The 18385-nt window shown below is 47.2% G+C and overlaps 1 protein-coding gene across 1 annotated transcript in view; it reads left to right on the plus strand.

The window, feature by feature from the left end:
* Nucleotides 1–18385, plus strand: part of ANTXR1 (ANTXR cell adhesion molecule 1) — a gene marked incomplete at its 3' end in the record, with an annotated part of 240981 nt that overhangs the window by 131894 nt on the left and 90702 nt on the right. Inside the window, exon 13 of the mRNA XM_082851989.1 lies at nucleotides 11080–11175. Coding sequence (XP_082708115.1) covers nucleotides 11080–11175 — 96 coding nt within the window. The remainder of the gene's footprint in view (nucleotides 1–11079; nucleotides 11176–18385) is intronic.

Genomic DNA, 18385 nt, shown 5'->3' on the forward strand with positions numbered 1-18385 from the left:
TATTACATCTCAAAGTCACAAAGATGAGTAAAGTTATATATATGTCCTCCAGGGGCTTAGAGTTCAGTGAAAGGCACATAATGATATAATATCTATAATATACAGGAGACGGTAAGATAGAGATATAAGATAAAATGAGAGCCCAAACTCAGAGTTCAGTGGTAGCATTTACTTGTCTGTGTTCCCCACGCAACTACAAGGTGTATGATTAGAAAGACCGTGTCCATCTTTACGCCAGTGCTTGTAGAGGGCCTGGCACATAGTAGGTGTTCAATAAATATGTAAGGTATAAATGCACCGGGTGGAGCCTGAGCTAAGACTTGAAAGATGAAAAGCAGTTGCCCAAGCAATGAAAGGAAGAAAGGGTGTTTCAGGGAGAAGAACATGAGAGAGCAGCGAAGTGTATACAGGGAACTACACGTGGTTGAGTTTCGTCAAAGCACAAAGTGTAAGGAAGGAGGTGGTGAGAAAGGAGGCTGGAGAAAAGAGAGGCTTAGTTGTGAAGGGCCTTGAGCTAAGGACTCTTGGACTGAGGGATCCACAAGTGGATTCTGGGGATTTGATGGACCACCCCCACCTCCAAAATTATAATCAAAATTAGTGAGCTTGTGTACAAATGTGAATGTGTACTTTTCCGAGGAAAGGGTGTATCACTTTCATCAAAGTCTCCAGTATTAAGAACTCTGGACAGTGAAGAGCTGTTGAAGAGTTCATGGGTGGGCAGAGCTGTCATAATAACATTTTAGGTCGATGACTCTAGATGCAGTGGTAGAGGATGGAATTTGGCTGACAAGGATGGTGGTGGAGGAACCAGTGAAGCGATAACTACAGCTGGCCAGGAAAAAAAAGTAGTAAGATTCTAAGCCTAATCAAGTATTGGAGAAGAAGTAGACAAGGGCAGATTCAAGAAGTCCTTAGGTGGTCAAAGGAGCAGATGTGCTGATAGGAGGGTGTGACCTCAGGTAGGAGAGAGAGGGAGAAAAAGAAAACTGAGATGGACTTCCAGATTTCGCACTTGGATTGATGGGTAGTACCATTGAATGAGGGGAAGAGAACGAACAGGTTCGAAGGGGAAAACAGGGAGCTCAGTTGGAACTGTTGAGTTTGCAGTGTCAGTAGGACCTACCAGACAGTGGAATGACCCTGACTATGACCCTGAAGCATAAGGAGAGATCTAGTCTAGAGATAAAGAGTTGAGTCATCAATATCTAGATGAGAGTTTAAACTATGAAAGGAAATGAGACAGCCCATGTTTAGAAAGTTTTAGAAAGAGTTTTAGAAAGAAAAACAGCAAGAGACCAAGAATGAATCCCTGGGTCATACAACATGGTTAGCGTATTGAATGCCACCGAATTGTATACTACAAATGGTGAAAATGGCAAATGTTATGTGTATATATATTTTACCATAATTTTTTTTTTCTTTGCGGTACGCGGGCGTCTCACTGCTGTGGCCTCTCCCGTTGCAGAGCGCAGGCTCCGGACGCGCAGGCTCAGCGGCCATGGCTCACGGGCCCAGCCGCTCCGCGGCATGTGGGATCCTCCCGGACCAGGGCACGAACCCGTGTCCCCTGCATCGGCAGGCGGACTCTCAACCACTGCACCACCAGAGAAGCCCTACCATAATTTTTTAAAGTGAAAAAAAAAGTAGACACTTCAGGCACAATAAAAAGTATATACCTTTCTTGGGCTTTCCTGGTGGCTCAGTGGTTGAGAGTCCACCTGCCGATGCAGGGAACACGGGTTCGTGCCCCGGTCCGGGAAGATTCCACATGCCGCGGAGCGGCTGGGCCCGTGAGCCATGGCCGCTGAGCCTGCGCGTCCGGAGCCTGCGCTCTGCAACGGGAGAGGCCACAGCAGTGAGACGCCCGCGTACCGCAAAGAAAAAAAAAAAGAAAGTATATACCTTTCTTAAAAAAATGGGTCCATGTGGCATGCTGACATTTAAGGGACTGCATACAAGGAAAAGCCCATGGGGAGGCGGGCAAGGAATAATCAGAGATAGGAGGAAGGAAGCTGAGGAGAGCACTGCCGCAGATGCCAGGGCAATAGAATTCCAATAAAATGCAGGGTGGGATGGGTGGAGAAGTTAGATAATGGCTAAAGTTACTTCCAGAAATAACAGTCAGAATATATAAGCTCTGGGAGAGAATTTTGGTCTCTGGGCTTGCCCATCCAGAACTTCTCAGCAGCAATAAAATGACTTAAATTTCATCTTTCGAAAGAAAACTTGCCTGTACTCTGCCAGCTTTGTCTGGGCAGGAAACAGAGCTCATACCAGCTGCTGAGGATGGTTCGAAATTCCACTTCAGAGCACTGGAATGTGACACCTCCCAAGTGGGAGCAAAGCTGCCTGGAGTGGAGCGTGACGGGTGCAGCAGGGGGTACAGAGCCTTCCAGCCTCCCTCGGAGGAGCTGACACTCCTCTGCCTGCTCACAGGTTCTCCCATCTGAGCAGGAAAAGTCAGCATGTCCTTGGTCCCTTAATCTCTGTCTGCACATCCCCCTCTCACCCAGATGGCCTCTTGGGTATTTAGAACAAGCAAGTTGCCATGAGATCACAAGATCATGGACCATGCCTTGAGTGCTTTTCAACAGTGCCTCAAAGACATTCTCACTCAATACCAGAGAAATAGGGACAGGGCCGTGGATGGAGGGAGGAGAGGAAGAGGGACCACTGGGTAGCCTCACGTCGTAGCAAAGTCTCCTCGTCGCGTCCTGGAGTGCCCTGTGGCATCATCATTTACCAACTGAAACCAGGGAAACAACCTTGCCAGCTTTTAAAAATATCTAATGGATCAACAGCTGTTTTCCTGTCATATTTTTGGCAGAGTTTGGCTAATAGCCCTTCAATGTGGCAGAATAAACCTGCTAATTCATTCTTCAGGTTAAAGGTTTAAAAGACGGCCTCATCTAACCATGTGAAAGAATCTGAGTACCTTTAGTAACTCAGTGGTATTCTCAGAATCCACAAAACCTAGCCTAGATCCTAGAACTGCAGCAAACCCACCACCCATCAGGGAGGGCTCTCCTTAACCCTTTGTTAATAATTCCTGTACACTGTTTTCAAAATGTAATTGTTACAATTACCAGGGTCCATCCTGGGGGAAGTTAAAATAAGAGATATTGGAGGGATCACCGTCCTGGGGGCAAAAAAGCATGTGAAAAAATAGAAATGAGACCCTCAAACCATATATGAAAACCTCAGTATTGCCTTTGTTGTTGCGGACTGGAGACTAAGGCTGAGTGTGGCAGCAAATGGGCTGGAAACTGAAGCCCAGGATTCAACAGCTTTGCCAACCTCGTCGCGGGCATGGGGCCTGTCTAGGGAAGACTCACAGCCAGGGGCAGAGTTACGGGAACGCTGATGAAGTTTACGTTTCAGGGATGCTCATTTGAACGGGTCCCTTCTAGGCCTCCTAAGGTCCTGGGAGGGGTGCTTATTATTTTGCATTTGTATTTTTATGTTCTTTTTCTTAAAGAGGCCTCCCCAAATCGTACAAGCATCAGGCCCCGCGCAAAACCAGCCTGCACGGAGCAGAAGAAGACAGCCTCTGCTCTCTCTCGGTGGGCAGCACGCTCCCCAGATAGGAAGGGGAGAGCGGAGGCCCATGTTCGCTGTGCTCTGGCCTCGTTTACTGAATGAGTAAAGGGGAAGAAAGGCCTGGAGTTTTACACACAGTGCCCTCAACGTGGAAGGATACACAGGAGTGGGGAAGGATGCTCCCTCCTTAACTGAGACAGTTTTCCAGGCAGAACTGAAGACACTTCATTGGCTACATAATAACCCCATGCCTGAACGACAAGGAAGAATCCCAGTTCAAACCCAGCTTGGAGACGGGGGATTCCACCAAGTTTCTTTAAGTTGAGCTTCCCCCAGTTTCCCATCATTCCTCTCAGTTTGACCCTCCTCCCTTTACCCTGGCCGGCAAGCAGCTAAAGGCTATACAGAAGTCTCTGAAGCCAGGGGGAACAACAGGCAGGGGCCCACTGGGGGCCTTCCCCCTTGTGGGGACAGTTTTTTTTTTTTCCCTTTTCTTTCTGTTTTTTTAAAGATAAAATGTTCAGAGCCAAAAAACAAACAAAAAAAAATCCACCGTAAAAAAAAACAAGACAGGAAGGAACGGCGATGCCTGATGCTCTGTTGCCCAGAGGCCTCCCTCTCTCCTGTCACACAAGCTCCCTCACCCCCCTGCCGTGCGTCAGAAATCCAAAATTACTAGAAACCTACCATGTGAGAGATGCTTTCATTATTCAAGTTTCCAAATCTATTCTCTTGAAAACAATGCTTCCTCATCTTAAAAGATGCCCTCGTTTGGTAAGCCGGGGACAAAGGCATTTTAAAAACCCATGATGGGGGCTTCCCTGGTGGCGCAGTGGTTGAGAGTCCACCTGCCGATGCAGAGGACACGGGTTCGAGCCCCGGTCTGGGAAGATCCCACATGCCGCGGAGCAACTGGGCCCGTGAGCCACAACTACTGAGCCTGCGCGTCTGGAGCCTGTGCTCCACAACAAGAGAGGCCGTGATCGTGAGAGGCCTGTGCACCGCGATGAAGAGTGGCCCCCACGTGCCACAACTAGAGAAAGACCTCGCACAGAAACGAAGACGCAACACAGCCATAGATAAATAAAAATTTTTAAATATATATAAAAAGCCATGATGCAGGGATTTGCCTTGCAAGCCAAGCAGGCTTCAGGGAAATTTATCCTAACAAGGAATGACCAGAGGAAGGAGCAGCCCGAGCATCTGCCCTCATGTTTAATATTCTGTGTCTGCGTGCTCCACCGCAGGCCTCTGTGAGCATCTTACACCTCAGCGTTCATAGGGAAAAAGGCATAAAGCTACTACTTATTGAAGAAAATGGATGTCCCCTCCCCTAACTGGAAGATGTACCTCCTTAGCACCGCTTCCTTTCATCTCTAGTCACACCCCAAAGCCCCCCACCGCCTGCTGAAAATATTTTAAACCAAAGGGCCATGTTGATTTATTAAACTTTATTTTTACTTTTTAAAGATAGTAAGAAATGAACTTGTGTTGGTATCTAGGCTGTTGGGAAGATAACAGTGGAAGGAGGCAATCTTTAGCTATTTATCTGCTGCTGTCTTCCCTTCTGAAATCTCTTTCAAAGCTTCCAGAGAATTCCATGCAGAGGCTGCCCGGCAAGGACAGGAGCAGAGTTTGCTGGGCAGGTCAGCTCCTGCTCTCGCTTCTTGTCAGAAAGTCAAGTCCAGGCAAGGCCCCACTCAGGCTCCCCTCCCCGGCGTCAGAGAGCCTGGAGGGTGCATCCACTTCCAAGCCTGTAGGCTGGCTGGTTCGGAACTTCTGCGTGGTGAGGAAGCCACCTCGCCTCCAGCCATTTAGCCATCCAAGACAGAGCCTGGGCAGGCGCATTTAGGCCCTGACCCAAATGGCCCTGCTCAGCCCCATGGTGGAGGCCGTGTGGGCCCAGGGGTCTTTGCAGTCCTACCACCCTGTGCCCTGGTGAAGGGAGGAGCAGAGGCCGAGTCCACACGCTTGTCCTGAGTCAGGCTGAGAGCAGTGGTCAGCCCATGACCCTCCTGGGCTCTGATCCAGGAAGAAGCTTTGGGGAGCGGGCAGCACGTAACACAGGGTGTGCCAGCAGACAGTGAGCTGGGACACAGGAGGGTAGGTTGGAGGCCAAAGCCCCAGGAGCCAAGGCAGTGTGCACCAGTGCAGGAGGACAGAGCCAGGTTCTGGGCCACCAGGCTACATGGTGTGGGCTGTGGAACATTCCACATGCCTCCCGGCCCATGGCAGACTCTTAGCACCCAAAGGGGCTTTTCATCTTGGGACTAGATGAAAATGCAAAAGGATTCATTTAGAGTAGCTGAACTAATTTCACGAATGAAGCAGATACTAAACAGGGCAGATGTGTATGTATTTCTACTACATACTCATATTCATTCAACAGGTAACACAGAGCCATCCTCACATGATTGTCAATTCCTCTTCACAAGGTAATTGATAGAAATTCCAATTCAAGATCATAAGGGGCAACCGGGCCCTGCTGTGGCCTCCATCCCTTTCGGACTTCACTCTGAAATACACTTGCACTATGTGACTCTCTGATCCACCCGGAGCCGTGTGGATGAACTGCCTTCCATCAGATGGAGCGATTACAAACACGGTCTCAGTCTCTCATGCAGCTGCCTTATGTTTAGTCTTTCAAGTATAGATATTTCTTAAGCGAATTTTTTATAAATCTGGCATTAGAGTGTAATGATGAAGTGGAAGGGGACAAGGTTCTAAAATCAGACTGTGAAGGTTCAATTCCCAGTTTTGCAACATTAAAATTGAGGGCATATAAATATGTCCATAAGTGGTACAGGAAGGGTCTGGGTAAGTTACATACCTTCGCTGAGTCTCCTTGTTCCTTATTAAAAAAGGGGATAACAGTTCCTGCAACAAGACTGCTTTAACAAGGCTCGTTTAATTAAATGAGCTCATGCATAGGTAGCACTTTGCCTAGTGCCGGGAATGCAGATAGCACACAATAACAGTCGCTATCGTTAGTAAAATTAGTACAAAGACATCCATGAAAATGCAAGAGTTTCAGAAGGAGTGACCCTGTAAAATGTCATCCTAAAAGACTGGGAGGGACTGCAGGAGCCTTCCACCTGGGCCTTCGACCTCCAGTCTTCCCCTCAGGTCCATACTCTATGCATTGAAAGCATTTACTTCCCAAGAAACAAGTCCGATCACAGTCTCCCCAGGTTGAAGCCACTCAGGCTCAAGATAGAAGCCATGCCCCTCAGCTTGGGTTCCAACAGTGGGAACCCTGCCTCCTTCACCCCTACACCATGCACTTTGTGTTTGCTTTCTGTGCAGGAATGCCAAGCTCTCCTTCGCCCTGAGGGCGAGAATCCAGTGTCACCGCCTCAGTGCTAGTTCCAGACACTTAGTTCTTAGTGCTTGCTGAGGGCAGTAACCTGCTGGTTGAACTTGTAGGCTGTGGAACCAAATGGCCCAACTCTGTTAAAAATTTAGTTTATTGAAATATAGTTGATTTACAATGTTAATTTCTGCTATACAGCAAAGTGATTCAGTTATACATTCCTTTTCATATTCTTCTCCATTTATGGTTTATCACAGGATATTGGCTATAGTTCCCTGTGCTATACCGTAGTACCTTATTGTTTATCCGTTCTCCATATAATAGTTTGCATCTGCTAATCCTAAACTACCAATCCATCCCTCCCTCCCCCTTGGCAACCACAAGTCTGTTCTCTGTCTGTGAGTCTGTTTCTGTTTCGTAGATAGGTTTATTTGTGCCATATTTTAGATTCCACATATAAGTGATATCATATGGTATTTGTCTTTCTCCGTCTGACTTACTTCGTTTAGTATGATAATCTCTAGGTCCATCCATGTTGCTGCAAATGTCATTATTTCATTCTTTATTATGGCTGAGTAATATTCCATTGTATATATGTACCATATCTTCTTTATCCATTCATCTGTCAGTGGACATTTAGGTTGCTTTCATGTCTTACCAAATGGCCCAGTTTTAAATTCTGGTTTCTCCCTGTGACCTTGGGCAAGTTGCTTCTTCTGTCCTTGCCTCAGTATTTTTCTGTAAGATAGGAAAAAACAATATTATTGAATTCATAAGGTTGTTAATATTAAGTGAACTAACACATGGAAAGCATGTTAGTACATATTTAGAAAGGACAGTCCCTGGCACATAGTAAGTGTTCAATAAATATGAGCTATACTGATAACAAGTATTATTATCATCACTATCATTACTACTATTGCACCAGAATGTAAGCTTTAAGACTCAAGAGACTGTTTGCTTTTTTCACTGCCTGGCACATAAAAGGTGCTGCATGAAACTCACAGATATAGAGAACAAACTAATGGTTACCAGTGGCGGGCGGGAGGTTGGGGGGGCAACAGAGGGGTTGGGGCAGCGAGAGGTTCAAACTGTTGGGTGTAAGATAGACTCGAGGATGTACTGTACAACACGGGGAATAGAGCTCACCATTTGTTATAACTGCAAATGGAAAGTAACCTTTAAAATTTTTTTAAATTTTTTAAATAAAATAAAAACTATCCAAAAATAAATTAATTAATTAAAGGTGCTGCGTGTACAGCTGTTGAATAACACACAGGCCCCTGAGTGTGGGTAACGGTTGATACATATTCCTCATCAGACCATGAGCACCTTGGTTCTGTGTGATCCATCCTTACCGCTGAGGTCTGCTCCGTGGGCACCGGACGGACCCTCAGTAAACATTTGCTGAATGAATCCATGGACGAACCTCGTCCGAGGTTGCATGCGCATGTTACCTACTTGTAGGACATTAGCTTCATGTCCAAGTTTATCAGAGATTCATGCCCCTTGTCTGACGGTGACTCTTTTGCACTGGATGTTTGTATATAACGGTGCTGGAAGATCCTGAAAACCAGGCAGTGCGTTGGGGGGCTTTACTGGGGGCTGCATCCAGAGCAAGGGTCAGTCCCTCCAGGAGCGTCTGCCCCACTGCGTTTCCACTCCCCCAGCGTCCCCACTGCACCTTGCGCCTGCTGAGCCCCACGCTGTCCTCCTTCACTACGGAAGGGAGGGCTGGGACGAGGCAGACCAAGCCTGGTCAGACGGGCCGGATGAAGCTTTGTCTGAATCCAGGAAATCTCCTTCAGGAGCTGAAGCCTCCCCTCTCCCCTTGTGGTCCCGGTCCTCCACCCTCCCCACTTCACAGGAAAATTCCTTCTTTTTCCAGAAGGAATTAAAATAATTTTCCCCACAATATATCAGCCTTTCTGCTTCAGTTCCTCTCTCTAGAGTGGAAGTAAAATCAGGAGAGGGGAGATTGCATATAATGGGAATAAATGCAGTCTGTAGTCTTAACTAAATTATAACCTTATACTGAAAGACCACTGTTTTATAAGCCTAGCAGTAACCAAACCACTTATTATTCCGACGGCAAACAGACTTATGATCTGAAATGGCCACCATGTTTGCTGGCCACGAGGAAACAAAGGGAGGATGAGTTACAGCTCAGCGTCTGACATGATAGCTTCCATCCCACTTGTCCAGCCATGTCTGCTTACATCTTACAGCTCATTTTCTCCTCACATCAATGCAATGAGGCAGGTGAGGTTCAGTATCTCCATTTTATGGGCATGGAACGTAGAGACTGAAAGATCAAGGGGGCTGTCCTTGACTAACAGTAAGTTTGGAGAACACAAGGGATTTCTTTGTATCTTCGAGGAGAGCATCCGTCTGCCGTAGCTCACGCATAAACGTTGTGGGTCCAAGAGCGTCCTCTGGCTGCTGTGCCCTCTCCCCACCCACTGCCCAGCCCTGCACCTGCACTTGTGAGGTGCAGCTCCCTCGGGAACAATCTGGCATTCCCAAGCCTTGGCTTGGTGGGATCTGAGTGTTTAGTTCCCTGGCTTTTGGGTCAAAGACATGCCACGGAGTAAAAGCTGCCTTTAAACAGCTTCCAGTAGCCCCCACTGAGCACTCAGAGTAGGGGTGAGTCACGCCCCAGCTCTGCCATTAACCTGCTGTGTAGCCTCGGACGGGCCATCCAACCTCCCCCTCTGTAAATGGTTGGGGAGAGGGCAGCTTTGAAAGTCTGATCATGCTGTGAACAGTCTCCCCTGAAGACACATGCTCTGAAGGTCATGAGTGTTGTTTCGGGAGGGTCACACCTCCCATCCACTTGAGCCCATCTGTGTACCCCATAGGTCCACTGATCCTGGGTGAGAACCCCAGGGCCACGTGAGCCCTGATACCATAGGGAGGAGCCCCAAGTGCAGATTTTTAAAATACAACTTCAAGAGTTTACTTCCTCATTGTGCCATGTTCCACAAAGAAAAAGAAAGGCAAAGACAGATTTTTTTTTAATTACCATAAATCCACTACCAGCAAAATCACCATTACTATTTGAGTAAATAGCCCTCAGTCTCTCTCTCACTCTTGGCAAACATAAGTCCACTCATTATATCAGGGCTGTTCTCTCAGGTCATTTAAATATTATGTGTAAATATAATGTCTACAGAGTAATTGGTGGTGCTACCATGTATTATTAACTATTCCTTAATTGTTAAACATTTAGGTTGCTTTCCTTTATCATCATCATCTGTGCAAACATATCTGATTTGGGGGCGGGGGAGCTAAAAGTGGCATTGCCAGCTATATTCAGAAGGGGTACCTATGACAATTAATACCTGCGACAACTCGCCCCCAGCTCCAAAGGTTGTACCCACTTGCACTCCCGGTAGCTGGGAAGAAGGGGTGGTAGAGGGGACTTAAATCTGCTCCCTTGAACCAGCAGCCCCAGAATACTGACACCGAGGGAGTGGGATCTCTGTTGATGAAAGTTAATCATCATGTCAGGCCACGGCAACTGTCTGTCTTGGGGACTGGCCTAGGCATGTTTGGAAGTGGGCATGATTTGTCTTGGGTGCCTGCTTCATTGGACCCGAGAGCAGCGTTGACTCAGTCACCACACCCCTCCCCTCCCAGGGTCAGCAGAAGCTGCCTCACCCTCTACTCCCTGGAATCCCTCTCCCTTTATCACATCGCATCAGTGGGCTCTAGACTTTGCCTCGTGAATCTCTTGTGCGCACCTACGAGAAACAGGCTCAGGCAAGCAGGCTGAGTTGAGAATTGTCCCAAGTCCAGCCCAAGGGGTGGCGGGAACAGCAGTTCCAGGGAGTGGGAGGCTGTCACCGGGCACAGGGCGATGGTCCGGAGGCAGATGGCGGTGGTAGGCCATCTCAGTGCCCAGCTGCAAAGGCAGCCATCTGCTCTGTCTCCCGCAGGATTGGTCCTTCAGGCTGTTGTTCCAAGAGAAGAATGGGGCCTCCCTGAAAAGACAAACCCACTTCTCATGAGAACTGACTACACAGAGTGTGTTGCCCAGAATGTTGGGCAGCACAGTTTACTTGGCAAACTGTGCTCTTCTCTGGGCCTTAAATCTGCATACTGGGGATGGGAGTGCGGGGAGGGAGAGACCACAGGTATTGCCTTGCCCCCCAAGCTCACATGCTGGTTGCGCGCACAGCCGGCCCCACTGCTGACTGCCCTCTCTCTCGGCCCCGCAGTCCGATGGCTCCATCCTGGCGATCGCCCTGCTGATCCTGTTCCTGCTTCTGGCCCTGGCTCTCCTCTGGTGGTTCTGGCCCCTCTGCTGCACCGTGGTAAGTGCCCCAAGCTTCTCCCCCGGCCTCAGACCTCAGACGGCTCAAAGCAAAGAATGACACAGGTTAACAGGACCATGAGTAGGTAGAGGGCAACAAGAAACTGTAAATAATTAACAATAAGTCTAGCGTCTTTTGTACAATTTTTACAAAATTGGCAAAAACTAACATGATCGGGCTTCCCTGGTGGCGCAGTGGTTGAAAGTCCGCCTGCCGATGCAGGGGACACGGGTTCGTGCCCCGGTCTGGGAGGATCCCACATGCCGCGGAGCGGCTGGGCCCGTGAGCCATGGCCGCTGAACCTGCGCATCCGGAGCCTGTGCTCTGCAACGGGAGAGGCCACAGCAGGGAGAGGCCCACATAATGCAAAAAAAAAGAAACTAACATGATCAATAAAATCATGAGTCATTAGGAGTCAGTATGCGTTACGGTTTGCCAATGGACACACCATTTTGGGTGGAGCAGGTGAAGGGGCTGCTCTGGGTGCAGTGCCTAGGAAGGATCAGCAGAATACTGTAAATGATGAGTGTTACTTGACGTGTAATAAATACACATGCATGTGTGTGTGTGTGGCACATGTGCACGTGTGCACATACACGCACACACACTTGTTGAGTTGCACCAGCTGATACTCTTCCAAAGCCACCTTGGTCTTAGCAACTAGTCAGTCCATCTGAGAAAGTGCCTGAGGCCTCTTTATTTTTAACAATAAAGAGTGGCACCGGGCTTCCCTGGTGGCGCAGTGGTTGAGAGTACGCCTGCTGATGCAGGGGACACGGGTTTGTGCCCCAGTCCAGGAAGATCCCACGTGCCGCGGAGCGGCTGGGCCCGTGGGCCATGGCCTCTGAGCCTGTGTGTCCAGAGCCTGTGCTCCGCAACGGGAGAGGCCACAACAGTGAGAGGCCCGTGTACCGCAAAAAAAAAAAAAAAAAAGAGTGGCACCTACCTTTATTTTATTCTTTTAGCTACCATTTATAGGACACACCTATATGTGCCCAGCACAAGATCAGTAAGGATCTCCTCCCCATCATCGTCACCTGGGGCCACCACATAGCTCTGGCCAGCATCCCCAAATAGTGCAGGGCCTGGGATAACCCGCCATCACCTGCCGTGCCCAAATGATATGTGCTTGTCTATCAGTTTCTATTCCCTGGCCCCCAAACCAGGAAAAGACCAAACAAAGTAATATCCAAGTGAAAAAAAAACATTAGCTCTTGCAAGTCTAGTTCTAGCTCATGCCCTGACTTCATGCACAATCAGAGCACGCGCTGTAAAGGCAGGTGCGTTTGAAGCGAGCGCTGCTCCACTGCCACAGCTTCTTCCATTCCCTGCATCTCAGTTCTTCCATGGCAGGCCCAGCAGAGGAAAATAGATGGTGAGCAGCTCCAGGCTAGAGCTTGCCTTCACTTTATCTCTGGAAATCCAGCATTTAGCATACAGTGCAAGGCGACTCAAATCTGTGTGGAGGACAGAAACTGAAGCCTCCTAGAGCGCTAGACTTGAACAAAAGGGAGAAATGGTTTCAAACAACACTTTAAAGAGATGATAAATGGATGAATGCAAAACTCAGTCAGGATGTGGATCCCTGTGGCAAGGATTCTGGAAAGAAAGAGGCTTTTGCACCAACAGAAGCCTCTGGTTTTGAGGGGAAAAGATGACTTGTAGCAGACAAGAATGTGTGGGTGGGAGGGACCCTGGTGGGAGGGACAGGTGCAAGTCTCAGGTCAATTAGTGTAATCCAGGCTGGAGTGATTTCACCAAGATTTTAAGCAGTCTTAAGCACAGCAGCCCCAGATTTAAATGTTTAAATACTTAAGGCTGCATAACCATTTTATTTTTAAGGTTAAAAAAAACACTGAGGCAGCCAGACTGCTTTCTATGGTGATTCAAAAGGAAGCATATCTTCAAGTCTGGAATTCTCGGGGGAAGAAAACTTTCAGAGGGCTCTTAAAGAAGAGGGTGGCTGGGAGTGTTGGTGGTGGCAGCCTGAGGTGAACACTGGGGCTTCTGTTGTAGTAGGCATCACCCTTTGTTCACTTAGTCCCTTTGATTATTAAAAACAGTTACCTCTGGGTGGGGACAGCTAGGAACAATACAACAGCCAAGCAGTACTCCACCATTTACTGGTTGTGTGATCTTGGGCTAGTTACTTAACCTCTCTGTGCCCCAGTTTCCTCATTTATATGATGAGGACGATGAGAGCTGTGACCTCATAGGTAGATGGTGAAAATTCAAGGATTATCTATATAGGAATATCTATATATCTGCTTAAGATTGTTCCTTGTATTATTATTAATAATTACTATTATTAATATTTTAAAATATTTACTATAATAGGAATATATAACCGTACTGTATGGCATTCAATTTATATTAGTGAGAAATGTCTCTTTTTTCCAGTTTTATTGAAATAGAATTGACAGATAGCATTTTATAAGTTTATGGTATACAACTTAATGATTTGGTACGTGTATATATTGCAAAAAGTTTACCATAGTAAGTTAACATCCAACACCCCACATATTACACACTTTTCCTTGTGATAGGAACTTTTAAGATTACTTTCCTAGCAACTGTCAAATGTACAATACAGTATTCTAAACTGTAGTCATCCTGTTGTACATTATATATACCCCGAGCTTTATCTGGTAACTGGAAGTTGTACATTTTGACTACCTTCACTCAATTCCTCCACCCCCAACCCTGTACCCCAGCACCCACCTCTGGCAACCACAGATCTGATCTGTTTCTATGAAGTTGGTTCTTTTAGATTCCACATGTAAATGAAATCATACAGTATTTGTCTTTCTCTGCCTGACTTATTTCCCTTAGCATAATGCCCTCAAGGTCCATCCATGCTGTCGCAAATGGAAGGACTTCCTTCTTTTTTATGGCTGAATACTATTCCATCGTATATGTATACCACATCTTCTTTACCCATTCGTCCTTCAATGTACACTTAAGTTGCTTACATGTCTTGGCTATTGTAAATAATGTTGCATTGAACATGAGGGTGTCTGTATCTCTTCAGGATAGTGGTTTTGTTTCCTTCAGATATATACCCAAAATTGGAATTGCTGTGTCATATGGTAGCTCTATGTCTCATTTTTTGAGGAACCTCCATACTGTTTTCCATAGTGGCTGCACCAATTTACATTCCCATGAACAGTGTACAAGGATTCCCACTAATACTTGTTCTCTCTTGTCTTCTTGATGATAGCAATCTTAACAGGCACGCAGTGATATCTTATCGTGGTTTTAATTTCCAGGAAAATGTCTCTTATTTAATGCCTTTCATTATTGGAGGCAGGATCACACAAGGTCAGATTGCTTTGCAATATTCAGAATATTTTTCAGCGAATCTATCTGGCTAAGCCTATGTTGCTTTGGAAGACAGCAAAAATGTCTTAATGTGGCCTGATTTTGTAAGTCCTGAGGAATTTCTTTACAAGGGAAGATCTTAGAGACTGATTTTCCTGTTTATGGAGCATTTACAAACTGCCCTTCCACATATTTCTGAAAGCTGTCTGGGGCTCTGATGCTTAGTGTGCTCCCCAAATTACTCGTTGATCGCTGGCTTCCTTTATGAGTGATGATGTTCTGAGGAGGACAGGGTAAATTCACATGTTTTCTAAAGGGAGGATACAGGAAGGAGGGCAAACGTCATCTCCCCGCACCCCAGGATGCCGTATGCAGCAAGTTTCTCTCCCCCGCGTGACAGCACGCCCTCACCACAGTCTGGGACTAGCAGAGGGCATCCTCGTAAATGACGGTCCTGAAACCTTCCTCTGTCGTGCTCCCTGCCCTGTCTTGAGTGTGGGAAATACCCCATGGCCTGGTACCAAAGCCATATCTCCATGATGGGAAATAGCCAGAGAGCAGAAAGGGTCTGTAACATGAGGAGCCATGAGGTTTGCCTTCCTCCTGCTTCTGCACAGTTCTTCCGGGGAATAATATTCAAAATCTTTAACAATTTGCAAGGCCTCCATCCCAATTGAGCCAAACATTAACCCTTTAGTGGCTGGATGTGGGGTGGGATGGGGGATGGTCCATGAAGTCCTGTAGGGTGGCAGGGGTACAAGGGCAGGCACTCAGGTCACTATTTACTAGTCATAAAGAGCATTTTAACATGTAACGACCAGTATGGCCAGATCAGGCATGATAGACACTACGAGGCCAGCCTTCTGCAGCCGTCAGCATCCTCTTGCTTCCTGCTGGTCCTGGAAGAAGAAATCTGAAGGCTGAGAGTGACTGGTGCTACCCATTGCATTTTGCCTTTCTGGAAGGACCCCATTCCCAGCTGGCTCTTATCTCCCACCTAGATGGAACCTGGGTTAACTTATTGCCCGTGTAGCAGGGAATAATCTATCAGTAATGACTGATGGAGAGAGAATTGGCCAGGTCTTGGATCCAAAGTTTTCAGTGTTTCCCAACGTGGCCCTCAGTATCCCCAGGTAAATCTTTGCCTTCTAAGATTCCTAACTTTATTCACTGGCACAAAAAATATTCACATTGGAAGAGAGAGAGTCATCGGCCTATGTACCCTGTGCTTATTTGCATTTTCAAAAAGGGAATTCAGGGGCCAATATTTTACAAAAAAATAAATGAATAAATAAAACCCTGCCTCAGTTCCACAAAGGGCATGGCCAGAACGCTTTAAGTCATGCTATGGACACTCCATCCACTTATAAATTTGGTCCAATATTATTGAAATCTCTAAATTGAACTTTAAAAAAAGGAAGACGAGGAAATCTGCATGAGAAGAGGATCATGGGAAAAAAGAGTAGAAATGTACTGTATGAGTAAACGTATGAACATATGGAGGAAAAAAGTCCACAATGAATCAGTGGTATTAGAGGTAAATATTATCTAATACAGATCTAGAAAATGCAGGTAACCCTGAGAGCCTACCATCATCCCAGCCAAGAGGCAGCACCCTGAGAGCCTGCAGTCTAACTAGGATGGTAGCTTTACGTACACAGGCAAAGGCCATCACATCCTGCCTAAATTTCAGCAGGTCACCAGACACTGATAGATTCTGATTAGCAATGGGGACTGGCTCCTTCAAATCAAAAATCTGGGGGAGAGGATAAATGCCTGCCTGGTGTCTTAACCTACGGACCCCATGTTGACGCTCTCATGAACACCCTCGATTACCTAACACCCAGCCCACTTGCCCTGCCCCATCCTTATACCGAGACAGAGCAATTGATAGTCTTCTCCTCTCCTACTCCATGATGATCCCTTCAGAAGAGAATTGCCCAAGCATGCTGTTGGGGCCACTGCTCATTTACGAGGCCTTCTCATTGCTTAGCAAACTCTCACCTCATCTTTGTGGAGCCCCAGACTCCACCCCCATGGTGTCTCTCCCAGACTGTTCCCGTTCTCCCGGAGATGACTGTCCTATCTCTGGCTCTTTCACTCTCAACAGACAGCCTACCCTTCTGTCTCAGTGAGAGGTGGAAGCTGTCCTGTGAGAAACCTTCCACTTCAAGTAGCACTTTCATGCGTGCTGCTCCAACATCCCTCCCCTCCCCGGATGCAGCCCGGCCCCTCTGCCTCTCTTACCACTCATGTCCTTCATTTTGTTCTCTCTCGTTCACCTCTGCCTGTGGTATCTTCATCCTTTCCTCTCCACTGTCTTCCTCCCTGCTGCCTACTGGCCTCTTTCAACCTTTAAAAATGTCTCATACGTTATTCCTCCTTCAAGCCACCCTTTTCCTTCTCCCTCCCTTTCATCTGCCAACTTCTCCGCAGAGCAGACTGTCCACAATTCCTTCCATTCACTCTTCGGCCCACTGCACCCTGGCCTCCATCAGCATCGTTGCTCTAGTCCATACATCGCAAGCCTGAACTCCCCAGCCAGGGATCTCTGCTCATTTTGCCTTCTACTTTAGCTCTTTCAGCAATGGGCACTCTCTTCTTTCAACTCTCTCCTCTGCTGGCTGCTGCCGACTCTTCTAAATCTGTCTTCAGTTTTCCCCTGTCTCCTCCTGCTGCCACTCACCTCTTGTTCTCCAGGATTGTCTTCAACCTTCTCTGCACATTGTCCCTGGGCAATATCACTAATGCTCATGACTTCAGCTACAATGGATATGCTGATGGCTACTTAATGTGTCCATCCATTGCTGGCCTCGGCTTCAGAAGACCAGGCCCATAGTATTGGTACCCAATGGGCATCTCGAATGTAGGCATCTCTCCCCATCGTGTCCCAGCTAAATTCATCATGTTTTCCCCAGAACTGCTCTTCATCGATAGATATGTCACCATCCTCTGAGCTGCCCAAACTCTAGACTGAAGAGTGATTGCCAAGGTCTCCTCTGTCTCTCCTAGTCTTCTCTCACTTCACAGGTGTCTGTAGAGCATCCTCTTCTCTCACACGCCATCTCATCTGATACATCCATCTGCACCCTTTACCCCAGCATAAGCATAATACGTGGCACTCATTAGTTGCTTAATAAATAGTTGTGGAATGAATGGATGAACGAATGTCATTGCCTTAGTCTGAGGTTCTGCATCTCCCACCTGAACTACTGCAATAACTTCCTAACTGCTCTTTTAGCCTTTCTCACTGTCACTAGGTTTTTTTCCCTTAAAAAAAGAAAACTAATTAGGTCATGATCCCACTCACTTCCATGCCCCTACTCTTGACTGTTCAAGATCTCTAAAGTAGACTTCAAATTCCTTGACATGGCGTACGTAGACCCTTCTCAACCCGGCCACACCCCACTTCTCCACCTCACCTCCCACCTACTCCTCCCTGTGCCCGGACCCCCTTGGCACCCTGTGCGGACTCCTTCATGGCACTGACCATGGCGTTGTAACTGATCGTTTGCTTGTCAATCTTTCCCTGTAGACATATGCTATTGGAAGCCAGGGCTGTAGTTCCCCAGCGCATAACCATGCCTGGCTCAAGACTGTTACTCAGTGTATCTCAAAGCTCATTGAGGAGCTAAATGGAAGGAGGGCCATCTCCAGGCACACTCTATTCTTTGGGGTTCCTTGAACATACCTCATAGCTACTAATGATCTCTTTGCTTATATTGTTTCCGCTTGCTGAAATATTTTCATCTTCTTTATCTACTCTGTCAACAATTCCTCTTTCTTCAAAGCCCGGTTCACTGATCACTCCGTCTCAGTAGCTTTCCTTTTTCCCACCTGGGGAGAATTAGCGCCAACCTCCCTTGGTTTTCATAGCACTTTTTTCACA

This window comes from Leucopleurus acutus, assembly GCF_964270905.1.
Source record: "Leucopleurus acutus genome assembly, chromosome: 12".
Lineage (NCBI taxonomy): Eukaryota > Metazoa > Chordata > Mammalia > Artiodactyla > Delphinidae > Leucopleurus > Leucopleurus acutus.